The sequence below is a fragment of the Syngnathoides biaculeatus genome, chromosome 4, assembly GCF_019802595.1.
Source record: "Syngnathoides biaculeatus isolate LvHL_M chromosome 4, ASM1980259v1, whole genome shotgun sequence".
NCBI classification, from domain to species: Eukaryota; Metazoa; Chordata; class Actinopteri; order Syngnathiformes; family Syngnathidae; genus Syngnathoides; species Syngnathoides biaculeatus.
In genome coordinates, this window is record NC_084643.1 from 22,400,622 (window position 1) to 22,420,026 (window position 19,405).

Here is a 19,405-nt window from a genome sequence, read left to right on the forward strand (position 1 = left end):
GAGTCTTTTATGCAATAAAAACAGTAACGGCGATTGTTGTGATCTTTTTTATGATGCACTTTTATTCATGTTCATTCAAGTTAACAAGTACCGCACACCAAGCGGAGAACAGTGGATGTGTTGCTTGAGCAGTTGCACTTTCTGTCTGTGGAAGCTCGCTACACCTCTTTACCGTGCCAAAGAATTTAAATCTGAATACTGTACATGAACAGTCACACTTGTGATTATTGGCTCGTCATGTTTTATTATATAATACAATTATAACATAGTATGATAACTGAAGGTGTGACTGACTGACAGCCCACATTAAACCATTTGGAGGGCCAGATCTGGCCTGCAAGACCTTGAATTTGAGACCTGTAGTGTCGCGCAAACCTCTTCCTTGCACAAACGCTCAAACTGTCACTGAGATGAAATCGTTGCGTTAAGATGTTAAAAAGCTATCAAGGGGAAATTGCTGATTTTTTTTTTTTTTTTTTAAGTGAACTTGAATCAACTGATTACATACAATTCTTCTTCGATTCCAGAGCTCCCAAGATATCTTTTAGGTCTGATTGTGAGTTCAAGAATATCTTTTAAATGAATTGGCAGAGAACTGTACGTTACTTGATTATAAAGGTGAAATCCGGGGGCAACAATAGATGAGTCACTTCATGCATAAATTGTCATTAAAACTCCCGCTAACCTCTCAGCACATTCATAACAACTTCATCAAAGGCTTGGAGCGAAGCCACGCCTGTACTCACTGATCTCGAGTTCCATGCTGTGCATATCGTCCAGGGTCTTTTTGGGCGTCGGCGCGAGGACCTGTTGGCTGCCATGGCTGCTCAGGCGCAGGGACAGGGACAGAGTCAAGGCCAGGTCTCCCCTGTGTCCTCCATCCAACCAGTTCCCCTGCAGTACAGTGACATGAAGGTAGCGCTGGACAAAGAGCGAACTCGCTGTTCTGAGCTTGAGGATGCTCTTCAGAAAATGCGAGCAGAACTTCGGTCTCTAAGAGAAGAAGGTGAGAACGGTTCATATTCTTGTTTTAGAAAAGCACCAATAGTCCATTAGACGTTTCTTTCTCCCTCACAATGTTGCTGTAGCAACTGAGACTGAAATTATTAGGTCCATGATTACAAGAGCAAAGCAGCGAGCCAACATGCAAAAATAGCAGCCAGGTTCGCTTTTCCCTCCACGTTTTTTGGCAATGTTATGTATGATGACGAAATGCTTTCTGTCCCAGCTCTCCAATATAAGGATCATAACACCTCCACAAACCCAGCAACACCACGACAGCAGATGATGATGTCGGCCATGGTGAAGTCTCCTGACCACCAGCAGGTCCCGCCGAGCCTGATGTCATCCAACTCGGGGCGCAGGAAGGAGGTCGCAACACCTGAGGGTGAGTGAAGAGACCGTGTCATCATCATTCAATTCAAGACAAAATAATGGACAACGGAATATTTCCAAACATATCGGCCCTTGCCTCAACACACAAATATAATCCCACGCCAAAGAATTTTCTCTTACTACCCTTTTTCTTTCACACACCTTTCAGAGAGAAGGAGGGTCACTTTTGAAAGTAAGTTTCCCAAACTCACGGTTCCTGCTATTTGGTCTATTATTCCCTTTCTCCTTTTGCCTCACCCATTCCTCCAAAGGACAGATTTTTAAAAGTTGTGCATGACTACAACGTAGCACATCCCAGCAGGTCAAAAGTACATTTTCAGCTTTGCAGTGCACAGCTTTCGAAATCTGAATCATTTTTTTTTTCTTGGTTGCTGAAGCTTAGCCGGTCTGATTTGCAGAACTCCAGTGTTTATCAACCCATTGCAATCTCACTTCATGTCGTACACCAGAACAAACCGGTTGATAAACTCTGTAATGGACAAAATTTTGTGTAACATAATGAATCTCAATCTAAAGGTATTATTCAGTCACATTATTGAGCAACTTACTGAGTAATTAAGTCAAGGTTGTATTGATCAAGATGTTGCTGGCTTCATATTGTGGCAAACAAGAACACAAGATTCAGAAATAAAGACAAAAGACGGTGAGGTCAATCAAAAGTCTGAGGAAAGAATAAAAGCTGCAGTGACATTTTTTGTGATTGTCAGTCATCAGCTGACCACGGTAAACCCACTACAATGCAATCTTATTGACTGCATAATGCCTTTAAATGCATCAGCCAATGGCCACTAGCAAAGTCATTAAGTCTTCTAATTCTTCAGTTTCAGTTTTTAGCCGCTCATGACCGATACATCCTTTAAAAACCACTGTGTTTTTGTTGTTGAACAGACTCCATAGTTGGTATGGCATGGTGCGTCGAGGGTGAAACAGAATCAGATGTAATGAAGCGACCTGCTCTCATTGTGCCCCTCCCCTGCTTTGTATTCAGAATATAGCCGGCGAATGAAAGACAGTCAGAGGGAACGAGACCGAGAGAGGGTGCACCACCACACCGCTCACCGCTTCACAGTGGGACTCAACATGCGTGCCGCCAAGTGTACCGTGTGCCTGGACACGGTGCACTTTGGCCGACAAGCCGCCACTTGTCTCGGTGGGTGGCGCTATTGATAGGTTGCGATCACTTGATCAGTATTTGTCTTTCCACCATGTTGTTCTCTGTTCAAACACTGAGAAAGACCCATGCTTATTCAATGCTACAATGTGCAGTCCATTACTGTGGAAAAAGTCTCAGACCATGTGTTGTTTTTGGGAAGATATTTTGATGGTTTGTAGTTGAAATACTTGTTGAAAGTTGTTTTTTTTTTTTTTTTGGGCGGGGTTTAAGTTTGTCTTCTGTGATATTTTCCCTCCCTCAGAATGCCACGCCCTGTGCCATCCAAAATGCTCTCCGTGCCTTCCAGCGACATGTGGCATGTCGAGCGACTGCTCTCTGCATCTGTCCGAGGGCTTGTGTCGGGAGAAAGGCAACTCTTCCGGCCAGCAGCTCAAAGATGCCAGTGGACACATGCACCTGGAGGGATGGATGAAGCAGCCCAGGTGCTGGATGAAAAGAGAAAGCGAACAAATGAACGGGCACAATGCTTCCATGTCACCTTTAAAACGGGAAACTTCCATTGTTCTGTTTCTTAAAGATCAAGTTTAAATCTAGCCTCAGTCATATGCTGACAAATACAGTAATAGTTTAAATAAAGATTTTAGTCTCATGCTGGAACGTTGCCAAATGACAGTCATCCAGTACAAATGCAAAAATGGTGATAATTTCATAACCCAGTGCCCTGTTTTAACGTGAAAGCTTTGTTTCATATTTTTACAGAAATGGAAAGCGAGGCCAAGGCTGGGAGAGGAAATACGTGGTCCTGGATGGGACCAAAGTGTCCATTTATGAGATAGAACCCAGAGAAGGTTGCCAAAGTGTTCACCAGAACACCACTTACCTTTTTTTACTTAGCTAGCTGATGACTTTCATTTCATTTCATTTCTTGAGTCTGGTCCCTTGTGATTTAACTCAGATTCGGTGAAGCCACTGGAGGAGTTTGACCTGTGCATGTCTGATGGAGAAGTGGAGGTTCACGGAGCAGTAGGGGCCACTGAGCTCCCCAACACAGCCAAATCCGGTATTATGTAATTCCTCACATAAATAACACCCAAAGCATTTATGTAACAACTCAGTTATTCATGCTTGATTAAATTAATATTACAAATGTAATCGCTACCTTCCTGTATCAGATGTTCCATATGTGCTGAAGCTGGAATCCCGTTGTCACCCACCTTGCTGGCCCGGGCAGTCCATTTATTTCATGGCTCCCAGTTTCCCAGACAAGCAGCGCTGGGTGGGTGTCATGGAATCTGTTGTTGCCGGGGGGCGAGTCTCTCGGGAAAAGGCTGAGGCTGATGCAGTGAGTATCTTTGGACTCAGCTGACCTTACCCATAAGGTTGATAGCAGTATCTTCTCTGGATCTGATTGCTACAGTGCCGTGAAAAAGTATTTGCTTTTAGCATTTTCTTTTCGCACATTTATCACACACAAAGGTTGAAAATCATCAAATCAAATTTACTGTCTCTCGGAAACAACCCAAAGAAATACAAAATACAGTTTTTAAATGACTTCACTTTATTAAGGTACAAAAATAAAATCCAAATCTTTCTGACCCTGTATGAAAAAGGTATTTGGCCGGACCTAATAACGGGTTGTCCTACCCACCCTTGGCAGGAGTAACTGTAGCCAAGCAGTTACGATAATTGGTGATGAGTCTTTTACATCGCTCTGGAGGAATTTTGTTCCACTCTTCTTTGCAGGATTGTTACAACTCCGTCATATTGAAGGGTTTTCTAGCATGGTCTGGCCGCATCTCAATTGGGACTTAGACTTGGCCACTCCAAAACCAGAATTTAGTTTTTTGTTTTTTTTTTTAGCCATTCCGTGGTGCATTTGCTGGTGTGTTTTAGATCACTGTCCTGATGAATGATCCAAGAGTGCTTGAGTTTGAGGGCACAAATTGATGGCTGGACATTCTCTTTCAGGATTTTGTGATACACACCAGAAATAATTGTTCCAATCAATCACAACAAGTTGTCCTGGTCCTGAGGTTGCAAAGCAGCCCCAGGCCATCACACTGCCACCACCAGACTTCACTGTTGGCATAATGTTCTTTTTATCAAATGCTGTGCCATTTTTATGCCATATCTAATGGGCGGCACACCTTCCCAAAAGTTCAGTTGTTGATTCGTCAGTCCACTTTCTCCAAAACACTTGAGCAGAGGTGCTCAATGCGTCGATCGCATCGTCGATGCAGGTTTGGTGGATCGTGGGACGCCGTGCAAAAAAAAAGAAAAAAAAAAAAAGACATCAGCCAACGTTTCCTCTAAGCTGCGTGCATGTGCAATTGCGCGCCGCTTATGCGGTCTCTTCGCACAGACATTCTGCATTGCATTTAAAAAAACAATTCCAATGCAAAACAAAGTATAACATCCAGCTATTCAGTTTGTGGCATTTTGCAATGTGATTCAATGAGTGAGGGATAACTGGTTGCTACATCCAATGGCACAATTTACATCCATACTGTAAAAAAATGAAAAGAAGCCACTGGTTTCTTTTAGACAGCACACAGCACTTTCTCAAACAACAACCTGCTGCTCGCCACACACTCTTTCCTAGTTTACCTTACACTGCTTCCCTCTGCTCTTAAAGACATATACACTCATAATTACAAATGTTACAGTATTTACGCAGCCCATCAATGTGTTTTGTAATGACAGCGTCCATCACCGCTGCCTTAGTTAGCAACACAGTGCAAGCTAGACATGCTGCTTAAGTTTACTCTCAATAATAATGGAGAAAGTTGAAAAAGAAATGCTGTTTTAAGATGCAATGACTGTCAGAGTATGTGATTAATTGAAGAAAAAGTGGTGAAAATGGATGACTCTTTTTTGAGTGTGAAAGGTCTGGTCTGTAGCCAAAGCAATAAGTTCAGGATGAGATAATGAGTAATGTTAAATTTCCACATTGACACAACCTGATCCAGAATGAAAGCACAGACAATACAGGGCACAAAAAGAAAATTCTGTATTTGAACATAACATTAACGTTAAAAGCCAGGAGCATGACAGTACCCCCCCCCACCCCCACTTCAACGGCCGGCTCTGGACGGCCCAGGAGCATCAGGATGAGCCACGTGAAAGTCCCTGATGAGGGAGCGGTCCACGACGAAGCGGGAGGGGATCCAGGAGAGCTCCTCCGGGCCATATCCCTCCCAGTCCACCAGGTACTGAACCCCCCCTTCCTCTGCGGCGGGAAGACAGCAGCCGGCGCACAGTATACACCGGCCCACCGTCCACCATGGTGGGGGAGGGACTTGACCGGAGGAACCAGCGACGAAGTGCGATTCGGGCGAAGTCTGCTGACGTGGAACGTAGGGTGCACCCTCATCGACCTGGGCAGTTTCAGCGAGACGGCGACCGGGTTAATGATCTTGGGAACGGGCCAACGAACCTGGGAGCAAGTTTGCGGGATTCCGTCCCCAGGGGGAGATCTTTGGTGGAGAGCCACACTCGCTGTCCCACCCTGAGCTCTGGTCTTCTTCTCCTCTTGCGGTCCGCTGCGGACTTGTAGGCGCTGCTCATGCGCAGCTGCTTCCCAGGTCCGTTTGCAGCGTCGCACCACGGTCAGGGCCGACGGGACTGCGGAGTCTATAGCCAGTGGAGGAAACAGGGACGGTGGATAGCCATGCACGACATGAAGTGGAGCCATACCTGTTGAGGGTAGAGAATTGTGGGCATACTCCACCCACTTGATGTGCTGGCTCCACGTGCTCTGGTCCCTGGAGGCCAGACATCGAAGACCGGTCTCCAACTCCTGATTTATCCTCTCCGTCTGGTCATTAGACTCCAGGTGATGACCCGATGTCAGACTAGCTGAAGTGCCGATGAGGATGCAGAATTCCTTCCAGATATACAAAGACAGATTTATTCAGGAACTCCCGAAGCATGTCGTTAATTAAGTTCTGAAAGACGGCCGGGGCGTTGGTCAGTCCGAAGGGCATCACGAGATACTCCTAATGCCCCGTGGGAGTGTTGAAAGCCGTCTTCCATTAGTCGCCCTCCCGGATCTGCACCAGATGATACGCGCTGCGCAAGTCCAGTTTGGTGAAGATCCGGGCTCCTTGGAGGAGTTCAAAGGCTGTAGCTATCAGGGGCAAGGGGTACCTGTTCTTGACCGTGATGTCATTCAATCCTCCGTAGTCGATACAGGGTCGCAAGGTGGAATCCTTCTTAATGGAAAAAAAAAAAAAAAAAAAAAAAAAAAACCCTGCACCGGCTGGTGAGGATGACTGGCGAATGAGTACGGTTGCCAGGGACTTCTCGATGTATTCCCTCATTGCCTGGTACGCCGGTCCTGTCAAAGAGAACAGTTTCCCTTTGGGGGGTAAGGTACCCGGGAGGAGTTCGATAGCACAGTCATAAGGCTGATGCGGCGGCAGAGATCTTGCTTTTGACTCTGAAAAAAAACCTTTAGATCATGGTAGCAAGAGGGTACCGTGGTTAATTCGGGGGCGGTGCTAAGCTCAGCAACTTGGATCCCTCCGTCCTCCCCGGTGGCGCAACACTGCTTGCGACAGCCCTCACTCCATGCCATAATCCGACCCGTGACCCAGTCAATGTGTGGGTTGTGTCTCTTGAGCCACGGGCTCCCCAGGATTATATCACTGCTGCTCGAATTGAAAACTGCTGCGCTCCGTGTGAGAGTCTGGAAAGTCCATACGTATGGTTTGCGTGCGGTGCGTAACGCGGCAGACGAACTTGCCGTTGGCGGCGTAAGCAATACGAGGACGCTGTGTGGGGAAGGTTGCCGCCCGCAACGCTTCGACCACCCGAGGATGTATGAGGTCCACCTCCGAACCGGAGTCAATGAACGCGGTCACTAAGCACGAGTGAGAGTCTGTCCCGACTGTGATGTGCAAAAGCGATCGCCCCGACTTCGCGCCAGTATACCGCACACTCACCGGCGTCGAGATACCAACGTCGGGGCGCTTCGGCCGAGCCGGACAGCGGGTGATTTGGTGTCCCAGACGACCACAATAGAAACGGAGCCCTTCTCGTCACCGACGTGAGCGCTCCTCCACTGGGCTGCAGAGCCCCCCCCACTTGCATGGGTCCCGACGTAGAAGGCAACGTGGGTGGCCGGGAAGGGACCGGGCTGAGCCTCTCCGTCTCCTCCTCCCTCAGGCCATCTATCTGCCCCTGCACGGTCAGGCGTCCAGTGAAGACGGAAGATCCATGGCAACGAAGTGGCCACGGATCTGTGGGGAAAGTCCCTGGTAGAATGCGTCATGGAGGGCCTCCTCGTTCAGCCCAGATCCGGAATTCAATGGCGTAGTCAGACACGTGGCGACGGGCTTGAAGAATTGTCATGAGAGGACGCCGCCTTGCGTTCCGGAGCCGCGTACTGGAATACCTGGGTGAGCGTGCAGACGAACCTCGTCCATGAACGGCAGATCTCAGAGTTGCGACTCCACTCTGCAATGACCCACGCCTCCGCCCTCCCTGTCATGTGGGAAATGACTCAGGCGATACGGGAGCTGTCTGTGGGAAAAGCGGACGCTTGCAGTTCAAAATAGAGGTCTGCGCCAGGGAGGGCTTGACGTTGCCGTAGTTGCCTGAGAACCGTTCTGGTCAGGAAAGCGGAGTTATGCCGGGACGGGAGGGCTCCGTAACAGGCGGAACGGCCAACGGGGGCGTAGCAGCCGCGCTAGCTTGAGAAGCTAGCCACGGTTCCACCCGGGCACAGAGCTCATGGATACGTTGATTAGTAACCTGAAGAGCAGCCTCCTGCTCGACCAGGCATTTGCCCTGGACTTGCAGCGAATGGCGGATGGCTTCAGAGTCGGCTGGGTCCATGTTATGGCCAGATCGTTCTGTCACGAACGGGGCTCGAGGGTGGACCCAAATGCACGACTCCAGAGACAGGCAGACAGTATCGAAGAAACCTTTATTCGGTCCAAGGTCAGGGATCAGGCAGGCAGTCCAAACAAGGCAGAAGTAATCATGTGGCAGGCTCAAGAGTAGGGTCAAGGGACAGGCGTAGGTCAGTACACGGAGAGCAGAAGTCAGGCGAACGGGAGTGCGGGAACGAAGCCTCAAGGATGACGATCTGGCGAAGGACAAGTCGTCCCCCAAGTCCTATATATACTGGGAGGCATCAGCTGGAACAAGGTGCAGGTGTGCTCTGACTAATTGGCTGGCCACGCCCAGCCTGGGCAGGAAGCCAGGAGCATGACAGGATGAGGTATTGTCGCACCCTTAATTTTACTTAGTTGTCCAGTCTTGGGAAGGTTTGCCACCATTCCCAATTTTCTCCATTTATCGATAATGGTTCTGGCAGTGGTTTGCTGGAGACCCAAAGCCTTGGAAATGGCTTGGAACCTTTTCCAGACTGATGGATTTCAATCACTATTTTTTCCCAATTTCTTCTTGAATTTCTCTGGATTGTGGCATGATGCACTGGTTCTTGAAATCTTGTATCTTATACTCTTATCTTATACTAGAAGAAGAAGAAGATACTCTGACAGATTCTGTTTAAGTGATTTCTTTATTCAACAAGTATGGCCGTAATTAGGTTTGGTGTGGCTTTTCTGAGCGATATTAAAATTGGTTTGATGATTTAAAACCTTTGTGCGTGATAGATATGCAAAAAAAATTAAAATTAAATCAGGAATGAGGCAAATACACTTTCATGGCACTGTATGTAGCATTTATTCATTATTATTCATTTACTATTTAGTGTTTTCTCTTACTGACAGTATTTTAATATACAACCTCCAGTTTCACTTTTCAATGTCATTAATTGTCATCTTCTTTCCGTCTCTCCATCTCTCTCTCCCTCGCTCTTTCATTGTTTGTCTTTCACAACACAACCCCGTTTGTTGCATTTCCATTATGCCTCATTATATATTTGCTTTATGGGCATGTTTTGCTAATTTGCTCTGTTTTCCATATTTCATTGAGTATCTTTGCACACATAGGCTGCTGTGTCCAAAAGACAAATGGTTCTATCTCCTCTGGTCCAGGTAAAACAAAAAATAAAATAAAATAAAAAAATGCAGACACGAGACTTTATGATATAAATTTCCTTTCCTTTACTGTATGAGCAGAGTCATGCGCCAGCCTAATTTGGTTTTTGGCTAACCCACCAACGCTACCCCCTTCCCTGCTGAGATCTCCCCTCATACTCACTGTTCTCTGACTGCAGCACTGTCATCTCTTGTGAAAACCTCATCATGAGTAATGCAAAAAAAAAAGTTGCACCAGAGTTGTGAAGTCACTCTATTGTCACTCCCTACACACTCTGTTTGCATGTTTTTGTGACATTTTGTTACAGTGACGTCTTAGGATCTCTGAGTAGCATGCGATGTATAGTGTTCCCTCACATATATGTTTGCCCACCTATTGTGGATTCTGTGCATTGAGTTTATTTTTTTCATATTCATATCGCTTTTGATTCGATTTTGAGTGTATTTTATGCCAATATATACGCTTCTTAGGCCAAAACATTGCAAATCTAAAAACAGAAAACGAAACAAAAATTAATTGAAATGCATATTACAAGGAATAAAATGTACGTGATAAATAATTAAATGAATTAGTGTATGTTTAATAGTTTAAAAGGCATTTAAGAGTATAGAAATAGTATTACCGAAGTAGTTTCGTATATATTCGTCCTTTACATAATATAGCAGTAGTATAAGAGTATTGGAGCGGTAAATAGGAGTGTGGGGAAGATTGAGTCTGGGAAGGTTCATACAGGTTTCAAATATAAATAAATACAAATTTGCGGATCTCAGCTATTGCAGCACTGATCCCGAACTTAACCCCTGTGATAAATGAGCGATGAATGTATATACAAATACCAAAAATGGATAACTTGAAGTTGAAGGAGCAGTGCATCATTAAAACTAAAACTATAGATCAGACCCTCTAAATTAATATTTAGAATGGTGACCTGAGCTCTTGTTACTTTTTGCTATAGTTATGTATACGGTACATTGTCAAACTGTGCTCTGGAATAGTAAAGACATTTAACCTTAAACTTTAGAGTGGAAAATGGGAAAACTGAGGATTTGTCTGTAAAGGCCTCTCGTTCACATTGTGCAGGCGTGTTGTAGCCACTGGGTATTGTGTATAGTTTTACGCAGGAAAAACTGCATGTGACTCTTCAGCTGTCCTCACTTGGACACGGTCCTGCAGGTGTCGTGTTCTTCCCGTTGTGGTCCTCTGTTGTCGACCTGAGCTCATGTTGAGCAAGGGAACTTGTTGACCGTCAATGTCTCTTTGCTTTTAGAAGCTCCTGGGAAACTCTCTCTTGAAACTGGAAGGAGATGACAGGCTTGATATCAACTGCACCCTTCCACTTACAGATCAGGTACCGTAACTGTCTCGCATATGGTCACATTTTGTGGATTCAAACTGCGCGGTGATGGAATGCTCCTTGCTGTGGTTTCAGATAGTTCTGGTGGGCTCGGAGGAAGGTCTGTATGCCCTCAATGTGATCAAGAACTCCCTGACTCACATTCCTGGCCTGGGATCAATCTTTCAGATCCATGTCATCAAGGAGATGGAGAAACTGCTGATGATTGTTGGTGAGAACTAAGCCTTTGTTAGGAGCTGCGTGGACTAGTGATCAGCGCAGACTGAACGTTGGCGTGTGACACCGCCGCCGCTATACATGTGATGCAGGGGATGAGAGGGCACTGTGCCTGGTGGAGATCAAGAGAGTGAAGCAGTCTTTGGCCCAGTGCCACCTGCCCAGCCAGTCCGACCTGGCGCCGTACATCTTTGAGACGGTGAAAGGATGTCATCTGTTTGCTGCCGGCAGAGTATGTCTAAGAACTAATCATTTCTAATAACGAGTGGATGACTTAGAGAAATGGACCTGTTGACTATAAACTGTACGTGTCTGGGTTGTCTTCACAGATAGACAATGGATCCTGCATCTGTGCTGCAATGCCGAACAAGATCACCATTCTACGCTACAATGACAATCTGAGCAAATACTGCATTCGTAAGGTAGCATACAATCCCTTGGTATTCGCATTGCACTCTGGATTCAAATAATTGTCAATTTACGGCTTTCCTGTTGCTTTTATATATCATGTTTCATTGCACCATGAATAATCTGATAGAAAGATATTGTTCTAATTATTGGAAAAATGGACAGTGTGGGACTTTGCTATTCTGGATCTGTTTTTTAATTTAATATCAGATGGTTATATCACAAATCAAATGCAACCAGGTTGTATTTTGTTGTGCCGGTCAATCATTGCATCTGAATGAAATTTCACCACCTCAACTGTAACTTTCCACAGTGTATTTTTTTAGATGATGTTTTGGAGATCATAACTCCTGTGGTACAACTGGAAAATAAAAAATAAAAAAATGTCACTTCACAGGAGATTGAAACAATGGAACCTTGCAGCTGCATCCACCTGACGAGCTACAGCATTATCCTTGGCACCAACAAGTTCTATGAGATTGAGATGAAGCAATTCGTACTTGAAGGTGCAGTTATCAATAATCTCATATTCACGTCTGCATTTAAATGTAACGAATTTCAAAACAAACTTTCAGAGAAATGTACAGTCAACCAACAAATGGTCATTACTGATAAAACTGTCCATTTTTCATACCGCTCATCCTCACTAGGATCAGTTTTCCCCAACATGATTTCACAGGATCAATTCCTCCTGCCGCCTCACCCTCGTGTAGAAGCTGAACATTGCATAGTTTAATGCAAAGAATCGATGTGATACAAAATAAACACCACCACCACCTCAACCATACATTTGATTGTGTGTGTGACTCCTGATAGACTTGCTGATTCAATACGCCTAAGAATAAGAGGAAAAGAGATCGATCCGTCATGCTTAAATTACAGTCTGTGTCTCTGAACGTGGACTTGCTGCTCCCTCATCTCAGCATATGTGGTTTGGGTTGCCAGTCCTATTTCCTCGGGGCGTGCCGTAGATGGAGGGGAAAACAAAGTTTAGTGGTTAATGGCCTTAATTGTGCTAATGTGAGTTGAAACAGGCCAGTCTTTTTGCCACTGTGCTGTTGCCAAGGAGACCAGTCAGTTCAAGTTATACCATATGGAACGGGTCGGATCTGAGCAGAGATTCAAAACCACGGCACCTCCAGGCTACTCATATATTTTATATGCACAAGCATTAGTTTGGTAAACCAGGGCTCGTGAGTTTGTATCCCAAGGGGGGGCATCCAGGGTAAAAAATGTGCCAAACAAATATGAACGTTCATCTGAGATGTCACGCTGTGGTGACCCCTAACAGGACAAGCCGAAAAAAACGTACTTTTTACTTTTCTTATGTTGGATTTGTTTTGGTCACTGAGGACTGTTAATTTATCAAAAGGTAATTTTACCCAATTCAACTTTGATTAATACAGTGAAGAAAATAAGTATGTGAACACCCTGCTATATTGTAAGTTCTCCCATTTAAAAATCATGGAGGGGTCTGAAATTTTCATCGTAGGTGCATGTCCACTGTGAGATGGGTAATCTAAAGAGAAAAATCCAGAAATCACAATTTTTTTTTAAATGATTTATTTGTGTGACACAGCTGCAAATAAGTATTTGAACACCTGTCTATCAGCTAGAATTCTGACCCTCAAAGACCTGTTAGTCTGACTTTAAAAGTCCACCTCCACTCCATGTATTATCCTGAATCAGATGCACTTGTGTGAGATGGATAGCTGCATAAAGACAGCTGTCCACCCCAAACAATCAGTAAGACTCAAACTTGTAACATGGCCGAGACCAAAGAGCTGTCCAAAGATATCAGAGACAAAATTGTACAAGTCCACACGGCTGGAAAGGACTACGGAGAAATCGCCAAGCAGCTTGGTGAAAAAAGGTCCACTGTTGGAGCAATCATTACAAAATGGAAGAAGCTGAACATGACGGTCAATCTCAGTCGGAGTGGGGCCCCATGCAAGATATCTCCTTGTGGGGTCTCAATGATCCTTAGAAAGGTGAGGAATCAGCCCAGGACTACACGACAAGACTTGGCCTTGACCTGAAAAGAGCTGGGACCACCGTTTCCAAGGGGACTGTTGGTAATAGACGGAGACGTCATGGTTTGAAATCATGCATTGCATGGAAGGTTCCCCTGCTTAAACCAGCACATGTCAAGGCCCATCTTAAGTTTGCCAATGACCATTTGGATGATACAGAGGAGTCATGGGAGAAAGTTTTGTGGTCAGATGAGACGAAAATAGAAGTTTTTGGTCGTAATTCCACAGTATTTGGAGGAAGACGAATGATGAGTTCCATCCCAAGAGCACCATCCCTCCTGTGAAGCATGGGGGTGGTAGCATCATACTTTGGGGGTGTTTTTCTGCACATGGGACAGGACGACTGCATTGTATTAAGGAAAGGATGACCGCAGCCATGTATTGTGAGATTTTGGGGAAAAATCTCTTTCCTTCAGTCAGAGCATTGAAGATAGGTCGTGGCTGGGTCTTTCAACATGACATGTCTTTCAACACAGCCAGGAAAACCAAGGAGTGGCTCCGTAAGAAGCATAGCAAGGTTCTGGTGTGGCCTAGTCAGTGTCCAGACATAAACCCAATAGAAAATCTTTGGCGGGAGCTTAAACTCTGTGTTTGTCAGCGACAGCCCAGAAACCTGTCTGATCTCGAGAAGATCTGTGTGCAGGAATGGGCCAAAATCCCTCCTGCAGTGTGTGCAAACCTGGTGAACAACTACAGGAAACGTTTGAGCTCTGTAATTGCAAACAAACACGACTGTACCAAATATTAACATTGGTTTTCCAGGTGTTCAAATCTTTATTTGCAGCTGTATCACACAGATAAATCATTACAAAAATCATACATTGTGATTTCAGGATTTTTCTTTTTAGATTATCTCTCTCACAGTTGGACATGCACCTACGATGAAAATTTCAGACCACTTCATTATTTCTAAATGGGAGAACTTGCAATATAGCAGGGTGTTCAAATACTCATTTTCTTCACCGTATGTATATATGTATAAAATAAAAAGAAACTGTGAAATAAAGACAAGTCCAACCATGCCTTGTGTTTGGTCTTCCGCAGAGTTCCTGGATAAGAATGACATGTCACTGGCCTCAGCGGTGTTTGCTGCCTCATCCCACAGCTTCCCCATCGCCATCATGCAGGTGGCCAGCAGCATCCAAAAGGACGAGTATTTGCTGTGTTTCCATGGTGGGTGCGCACCATGCGCATCAGAAAGCTTTGTGGTACATGTTCTTAAATAAGGGATGCTGAACATGTGACACGAAAGTCACCAAATAAATATAACTGTTGTCGCTATAGTGTTGTGTCTACTCTGTAAAAATTTAATGCCAAAAAAAAAAAAAAAAAACAGCTTTTCAAGCTTCTTTAGAGCTTTCAGTGACTGTAATCTAATCACCCCTCCTGCCAGTAATTATTGAGAACTGACACTTCCACAATAGAAATAAACAGAACTAGAAATAATCCACAAAATCAGGAAAGATTAATAATGAACTCTTTTAGTGAACTTAATGTTTTTGTTTTTATGATTGGAATCTAATCATGACTTCACTTAGTTTGAAATTCTGGCATTGTTTGCCCGGCAGAGTTCGGTGTGTTCGTGGACACGTACGGACGGAGGAGCCGCACGGACGACATCAAGTGGAGTCGCCTGCCGTTGTCCTTTGGTGAATACGCTTTATGAACCCGCATTCTTTTTCTAATCGATTGCATGAACTTCAGTTGTGTGCTCTCTGTGGTGCAGCTTACCGAGAGCCCTACCTATTTGTCACCTACTTCAACTCACTGGATGTCATCGAGGTTCAGGGCCATGCTGCTTTGGGGTGAGTCTCACTGGCATTTAAATGACCTGTCGGGGCTTCGTTTCACCCGTTGTCGTGTCTCCAGACCTTTAGTGCTGGCCCACCTGGACATCCCCAGCCCTCGCTATCTGGGCCCAGCCATCTCCTCCGGAGCTATTTACCTGGCTTCGTCCTACCAGAACAAACTACGAGTCATCTGCTGTAAGGGCAGCCTGATCCGGGAGTCGGGAGAGCTCCAGAGGACTGGCTCCAGCAGAGGGTCAGATCCTCCTAATTTTGCTCTGGCATGCTTGAAACAAGATACACTACTCACTTGTGCGTGACATGCTTTTGCCAAAATACCCCAAAGATCAAGAACGATAGTACCATTAAGAAATTGAGACAACCCTCCTCCTGCTCCTCATATGGCTGTGCCAATGGAGCGGAGCTTGGAGTGGCTGCACTCGGAGCCCTGAATCCAAAAAAGTGACACTGAAATGCAAAGCTCACAAAAGCCCCGACAAGGACAGCATGGATTTGGTACCATGCCCTCGAATTACACTTTTTCAATTACCATGCAGACCTGTTTGTGTTACGAACTGCAGGAGACCCATCACCCGACACAAAAACACTAACACTCCACCCACTTTCCAGAGCATTCTAACCAGCATTACGTCAGTTGCGTGTAACTAAACTCAACACAGCTCTGCTTACATTTTGGCTTTTATGTAGTGGGTCACGCCGATGCACATGAATGGCGGTGGGCAAAGCCACCCCTTAACTAATTTCACCAAATTTAAAGAACGCCTTGAGACATTTTCAGATATAGGCAGTTAAAGGGACTGTAAAGTCTTTTTCGTGTTTACGTTCTCAACACCTATATTTTTTATGATGTGCTGAAAATTTGCAGAGACTAAGAACAATCTAGTACTAAATAGTGGAGCAGTCTTTCATTGAACAATTTTTTACCATTTCAGCTGTCTAGATATTTTTTTGGGCGGGGGCTAAAAAGCAGTCAATGGAAATGTACAGGCTGGGATGTAGTGTAATTTCTCACGTCACATGCATACCCATGTATAATACGCACGCCCAATGTTGACCTCAGAATTCTGGAAAACCCTTCTACCGATTAACCAACGTATGCTTTTGCTTTTACCCATAAGTTTTTTTTTTTTTTTTTCAATTTTAGGCAATTTGTTTGCAGATGTATATTCACTTGCTCTTTTGAAATTCATAGCCCTACTTTTATATAATAAATGATGAAAAAATTTTTCTCAAATGTTTGATTTCTCAAGCAGTATTGGTAAGATGTGGACAATTCTGAAAAGGTAATGGACCAGGCGAAAAACATATTTTTTATGATAGCGGGATTTAAATTAAACTGTCAAACATTTCAGAAAATAATTATTAATAAACCATACATGAAAAATTAATGGTGGTTTTTCGGTCGCATTTAAACCCAACAATCACACCTGGGGCAATTTAGAGTGTCCAATTAATGCACGTTTTGGGGTTTTTGGGATGTTGATTATTTTTTGGTCATTCAAATTTGTCAGGTTTGTTAAAAACACTTCACTTCAGTGTGCCAAATTTACAAGACAGAGTACAGAAAATGGATGGATGGATGAATTTCTTCATTTTACAGTGCCTTTAACAAAAGATTTACTTGATTCTTTAATTTCACACTTGATGGGTGGACAGGAATTTCATAAACCCAATCATTTGCATTAAAGTAGTTCTCTGTATTGGTCTCCTTCAAGCTTTCAAGTACTGTACTGTAAAGAGAAGAAACTGAAACTACCTTCACTAATGACAAACGTTACTTTTAATTTTTGACAGACCAACAGGGCCATCTGTTGCTCATGGGCAAAACTTTTAAGCCAAATTCAACTGCTTTACATGCTCTGACTGGGGTTCCCAAACAATCTTAAAAAAAAAAAAAACAAACAAAAAAAACCTACAATTTTCACCTTTTGGAAAATTAGCCTTTCAAATCATAATAATTATACAACATGTTGAGATAGTCATCATTTTATGTGTAATATATACGTACATTCATTTTAGTGCATGCTGATAAGCAATTTATGGGAAAAGAGAGACATTTACTATTTGACTGCTATCAGATGAAAGCTGTCTCATCGAGCGTCGTGCACAGAGTGATGAAGCGTGATTAGATGGGGAGGAGAAATGTCTTCTGAGACAACCGGAACAGTCCACTTGTGATCAATTCAATGCCGTGACAGAATGAAAAAGACCTGGATGAATGACAGTCTGCATTGAGCACAAACCCATGAAAGATGATGAAAATACTGAAACCTGAATAAAGGCAGTCACTTCTTTGGATTTTTTTTTTTTTTTAATTCACAAAGGAGACAGTATTTAATATCCCCTCAAATAAACAAGTTGAGAATAACTGTTCCATACAAGCTATTCTGTCCTTTGGCCTTTGCTGTGGTCCTCCAGGAGCCCCAGCAAGCGAGGCCCTCCCACCTACTCGGAGCACATCACCAAGCGCTTGACCTCGGGCCCCGGCAGCCACGACGGTCTGCATCGAGAGCCGAGCACCCCTCACCGCTATAGGGAGGGGCGCACCGAGTTCCGGCGGGACAAGTCTCCGGCGCGGCCCCTGGACAGAGAGAAGTCACCCGGCAGGATACTGGACAGCCGCAGGGAGAGATCTCCTGGACGCTTCGGAGATAGCAACCGACTCGTCGCCGGTTCTGTGCGGACGCAGCTGGCCCCCATTAACAAGGTACTGTTGTTGCCTTGGTCACGTCTGGTTGTGTCTTTCTAACAGGCCCGTTCTTATTCCTTGATAATTTACAGCAAAAGCCATTATTTCAGCCGTGTGGTGAACAAAGCAAAATGTCAGTCAAAATGTCAATTTTTGCCCATTTTCAGACGTTTCAAATCAAACACTAGCCCAATCATTCCTGAACCTAAAAGGTTCTGGGGCTCAATTCGAAATCTGAAAGTCCAATATACAGTACTTCACTTTTGGTGAGTAATGCTACACATCTACACAAGTAGACGCTCATTAAAAAAAAAAAAAAAAAAAAAAAAAAACTTTGACACTTTGTTAAAAAAATCAAATGAAACAATGAATTTTAGCAGACCCTGAACATAACTGATCCCTTGTTAAAATCTAATTGAGGAATCTCTGTTGAAATAGAGAAGGACAAGCATCCCCCCTCCCCAGCCCTCCCCTCCCATTTCCCCTTACTTTGAATTTGACAGTCTTTTCCTCTCATTGTCCTACAGGTGTGGGATCAGTCGTCGGTGTGAGAGGTCGTCAGGGTTCCTTTTGGACAAGCGAACGAGTCACACTTGACTGACCCAAATTGCCTGGAACAGTCACGAATCTTCATTCGACCAAACAAACCCGAGACACGCTTTTGAGGGGAACCACATCGGACAGTAAATTCGGTGGCAGGGAAAACACGTCAAGCATCTAATTTATAATAGATCACCGGCGTTTATGTAAATAGTGCTTGGAGTTTTTATAAAGGGAAAAGTCGGCCAGTAAAGCCATGTCTATTTTTTTGTAAAACAAGAGTTTCTAAAGACGTTGCAGGGAGACTCACACCCCGATTATAACCGAGTTGTATTCACGGAAGTGAAGAACGGGTCGAAACATTTTGCACACGAATCAACGGGATTTGAACGGGATATAAAAACTTACTGGGTGGTTTTCCTCCCCCACACTAAATGTTAGGTTCTTTCTTCACTGTTATCTTCTTTGATATTCACTCATATTTGCCGACAATGTTGCCTTGTGTTGTTTCCAAAGCTGAGTGCTGCCCTCATCTTGCTCCCGTTGGTCCACAGCAACTTCTGTCTGTGCAGTGACGTGTAGTAGATGTCAGAGGTGTCGTTTCTTTAGTGCCCGTTCGACCACCTCATCAGTGAGCATGACATACGGTATTTAGAGCAGCTTAATTCTTTCTCCTGGTTATTTTCTGTCAACCTTTTGTTCAATAACTAAACAATGTTAGTGCTAGCTAAAGATTTTCCTGATTTTTAGAACTCTGCACAAGACATTAAACATATTTGAAACCTGTTTTCTCCCTTGTATCTTTTCAGAGCGGGTCTCTTTCTTGCTCACACA

The 19,405-nt window shown here is 44.4% G+C and overlaps 2 protein-coding genes across 14 annotated transcripts in view; one reads left to right on the forward strand and one right to left on the reverse strand.

Moving 5' to 3' along the window:
* Positions 1–19,357, forward strand: part of LOC133500014 (citron Rho-interacting kinase) — a 73,708-nt gene extending 54,351 nt beyond the window's left edge. For 12 of the 13 annotated variants that reach the window (XM_061818547.1, XM_061818556.1, XM_061818545.1 and 9 more), the window contains 18 exons: positions 781–1,006; positions 1,229–1,387; positions 2,384–2,545; positions 2,811–2,991; positions 3,269–3,357; positions 3,465–3,569; positions 3,682–3,851; positions 10,791–10,871; positions 10,953–11,088; positions 11,186–11,325; positions 11,423–11,515; positions 11,899–12,007; positions 14,579–14,707; positions 15,103–15,183; positions 15,261–15,339; positions 15,404–15,577; positions 17,761–18,049; positions 18,559–19,357. In XM_061818547.1, the coding sequence (XP_061674531.1) occupies positions 781–1,006; positions 1,229–1,387; positions 2,384–2,545; positions 2,811–2,991; positions 3,269–3,357; positions 3,465–3,569; positions 3,682–3,851; positions 10,791–10,871; positions 10,953–11,088; positions 11,186–11,325; positions 11,423–11,515; positions 11,899–12,007; positions 14,579–14,707; positions 15,103–15,183; positions 15,261–15,339; positions 15,404–15,577; positions 17,761–18,049; positions 18,559–18,582 (2,427 nt within the window). In that variant the 3' untranslated portion in view covers positions 18,583–19,357. Of the gene's footprint in view, positions 1–780; positions 1,007–1,228; positions 1,388–2,383; positions 2,546–2,810; positions 2,992–3,268; positions 3,358–3,464; positions 3,570–3,681; positions 3,852–10,790; positions 10,872–10,952; positions 11,089–11,185; positions 11,326–11,422; positions 11,516–11,898; positions 12,008–14,578; positions 14,743–15,102; positions 15,184–15,260; positions 15,340–15,403; positions 15,578–17,760; positions 18,050–18,558 lie in introns of those variants that run through there. The other variant, XM_061818558.1, reaches the window with a different exon arrangement.
* Positions 4,517–7,655, reverse strand: LOC133500025 (uncharacterized). Its single transcript, XM_061818578.1, has 3 exons — positions 7,456–7,655; positions 5,562–6,395; positions 4,517–4,537 (listed from the first exon to the last, which is right to left on the reverse strand). The coding sequence occupies exons 2-3, from the start codon at positions 6,201–6,203 to the stop codon at positions 4,517–4,519; spliced, it is 663 nt and encodes a 220-aa protein (XP_061674562.1). The 5' UTR covers positions 6,204–6,395; positions 7,456–7,655.
* Positions 19,358–19,405: the final 48 nt, after the last annotated feature.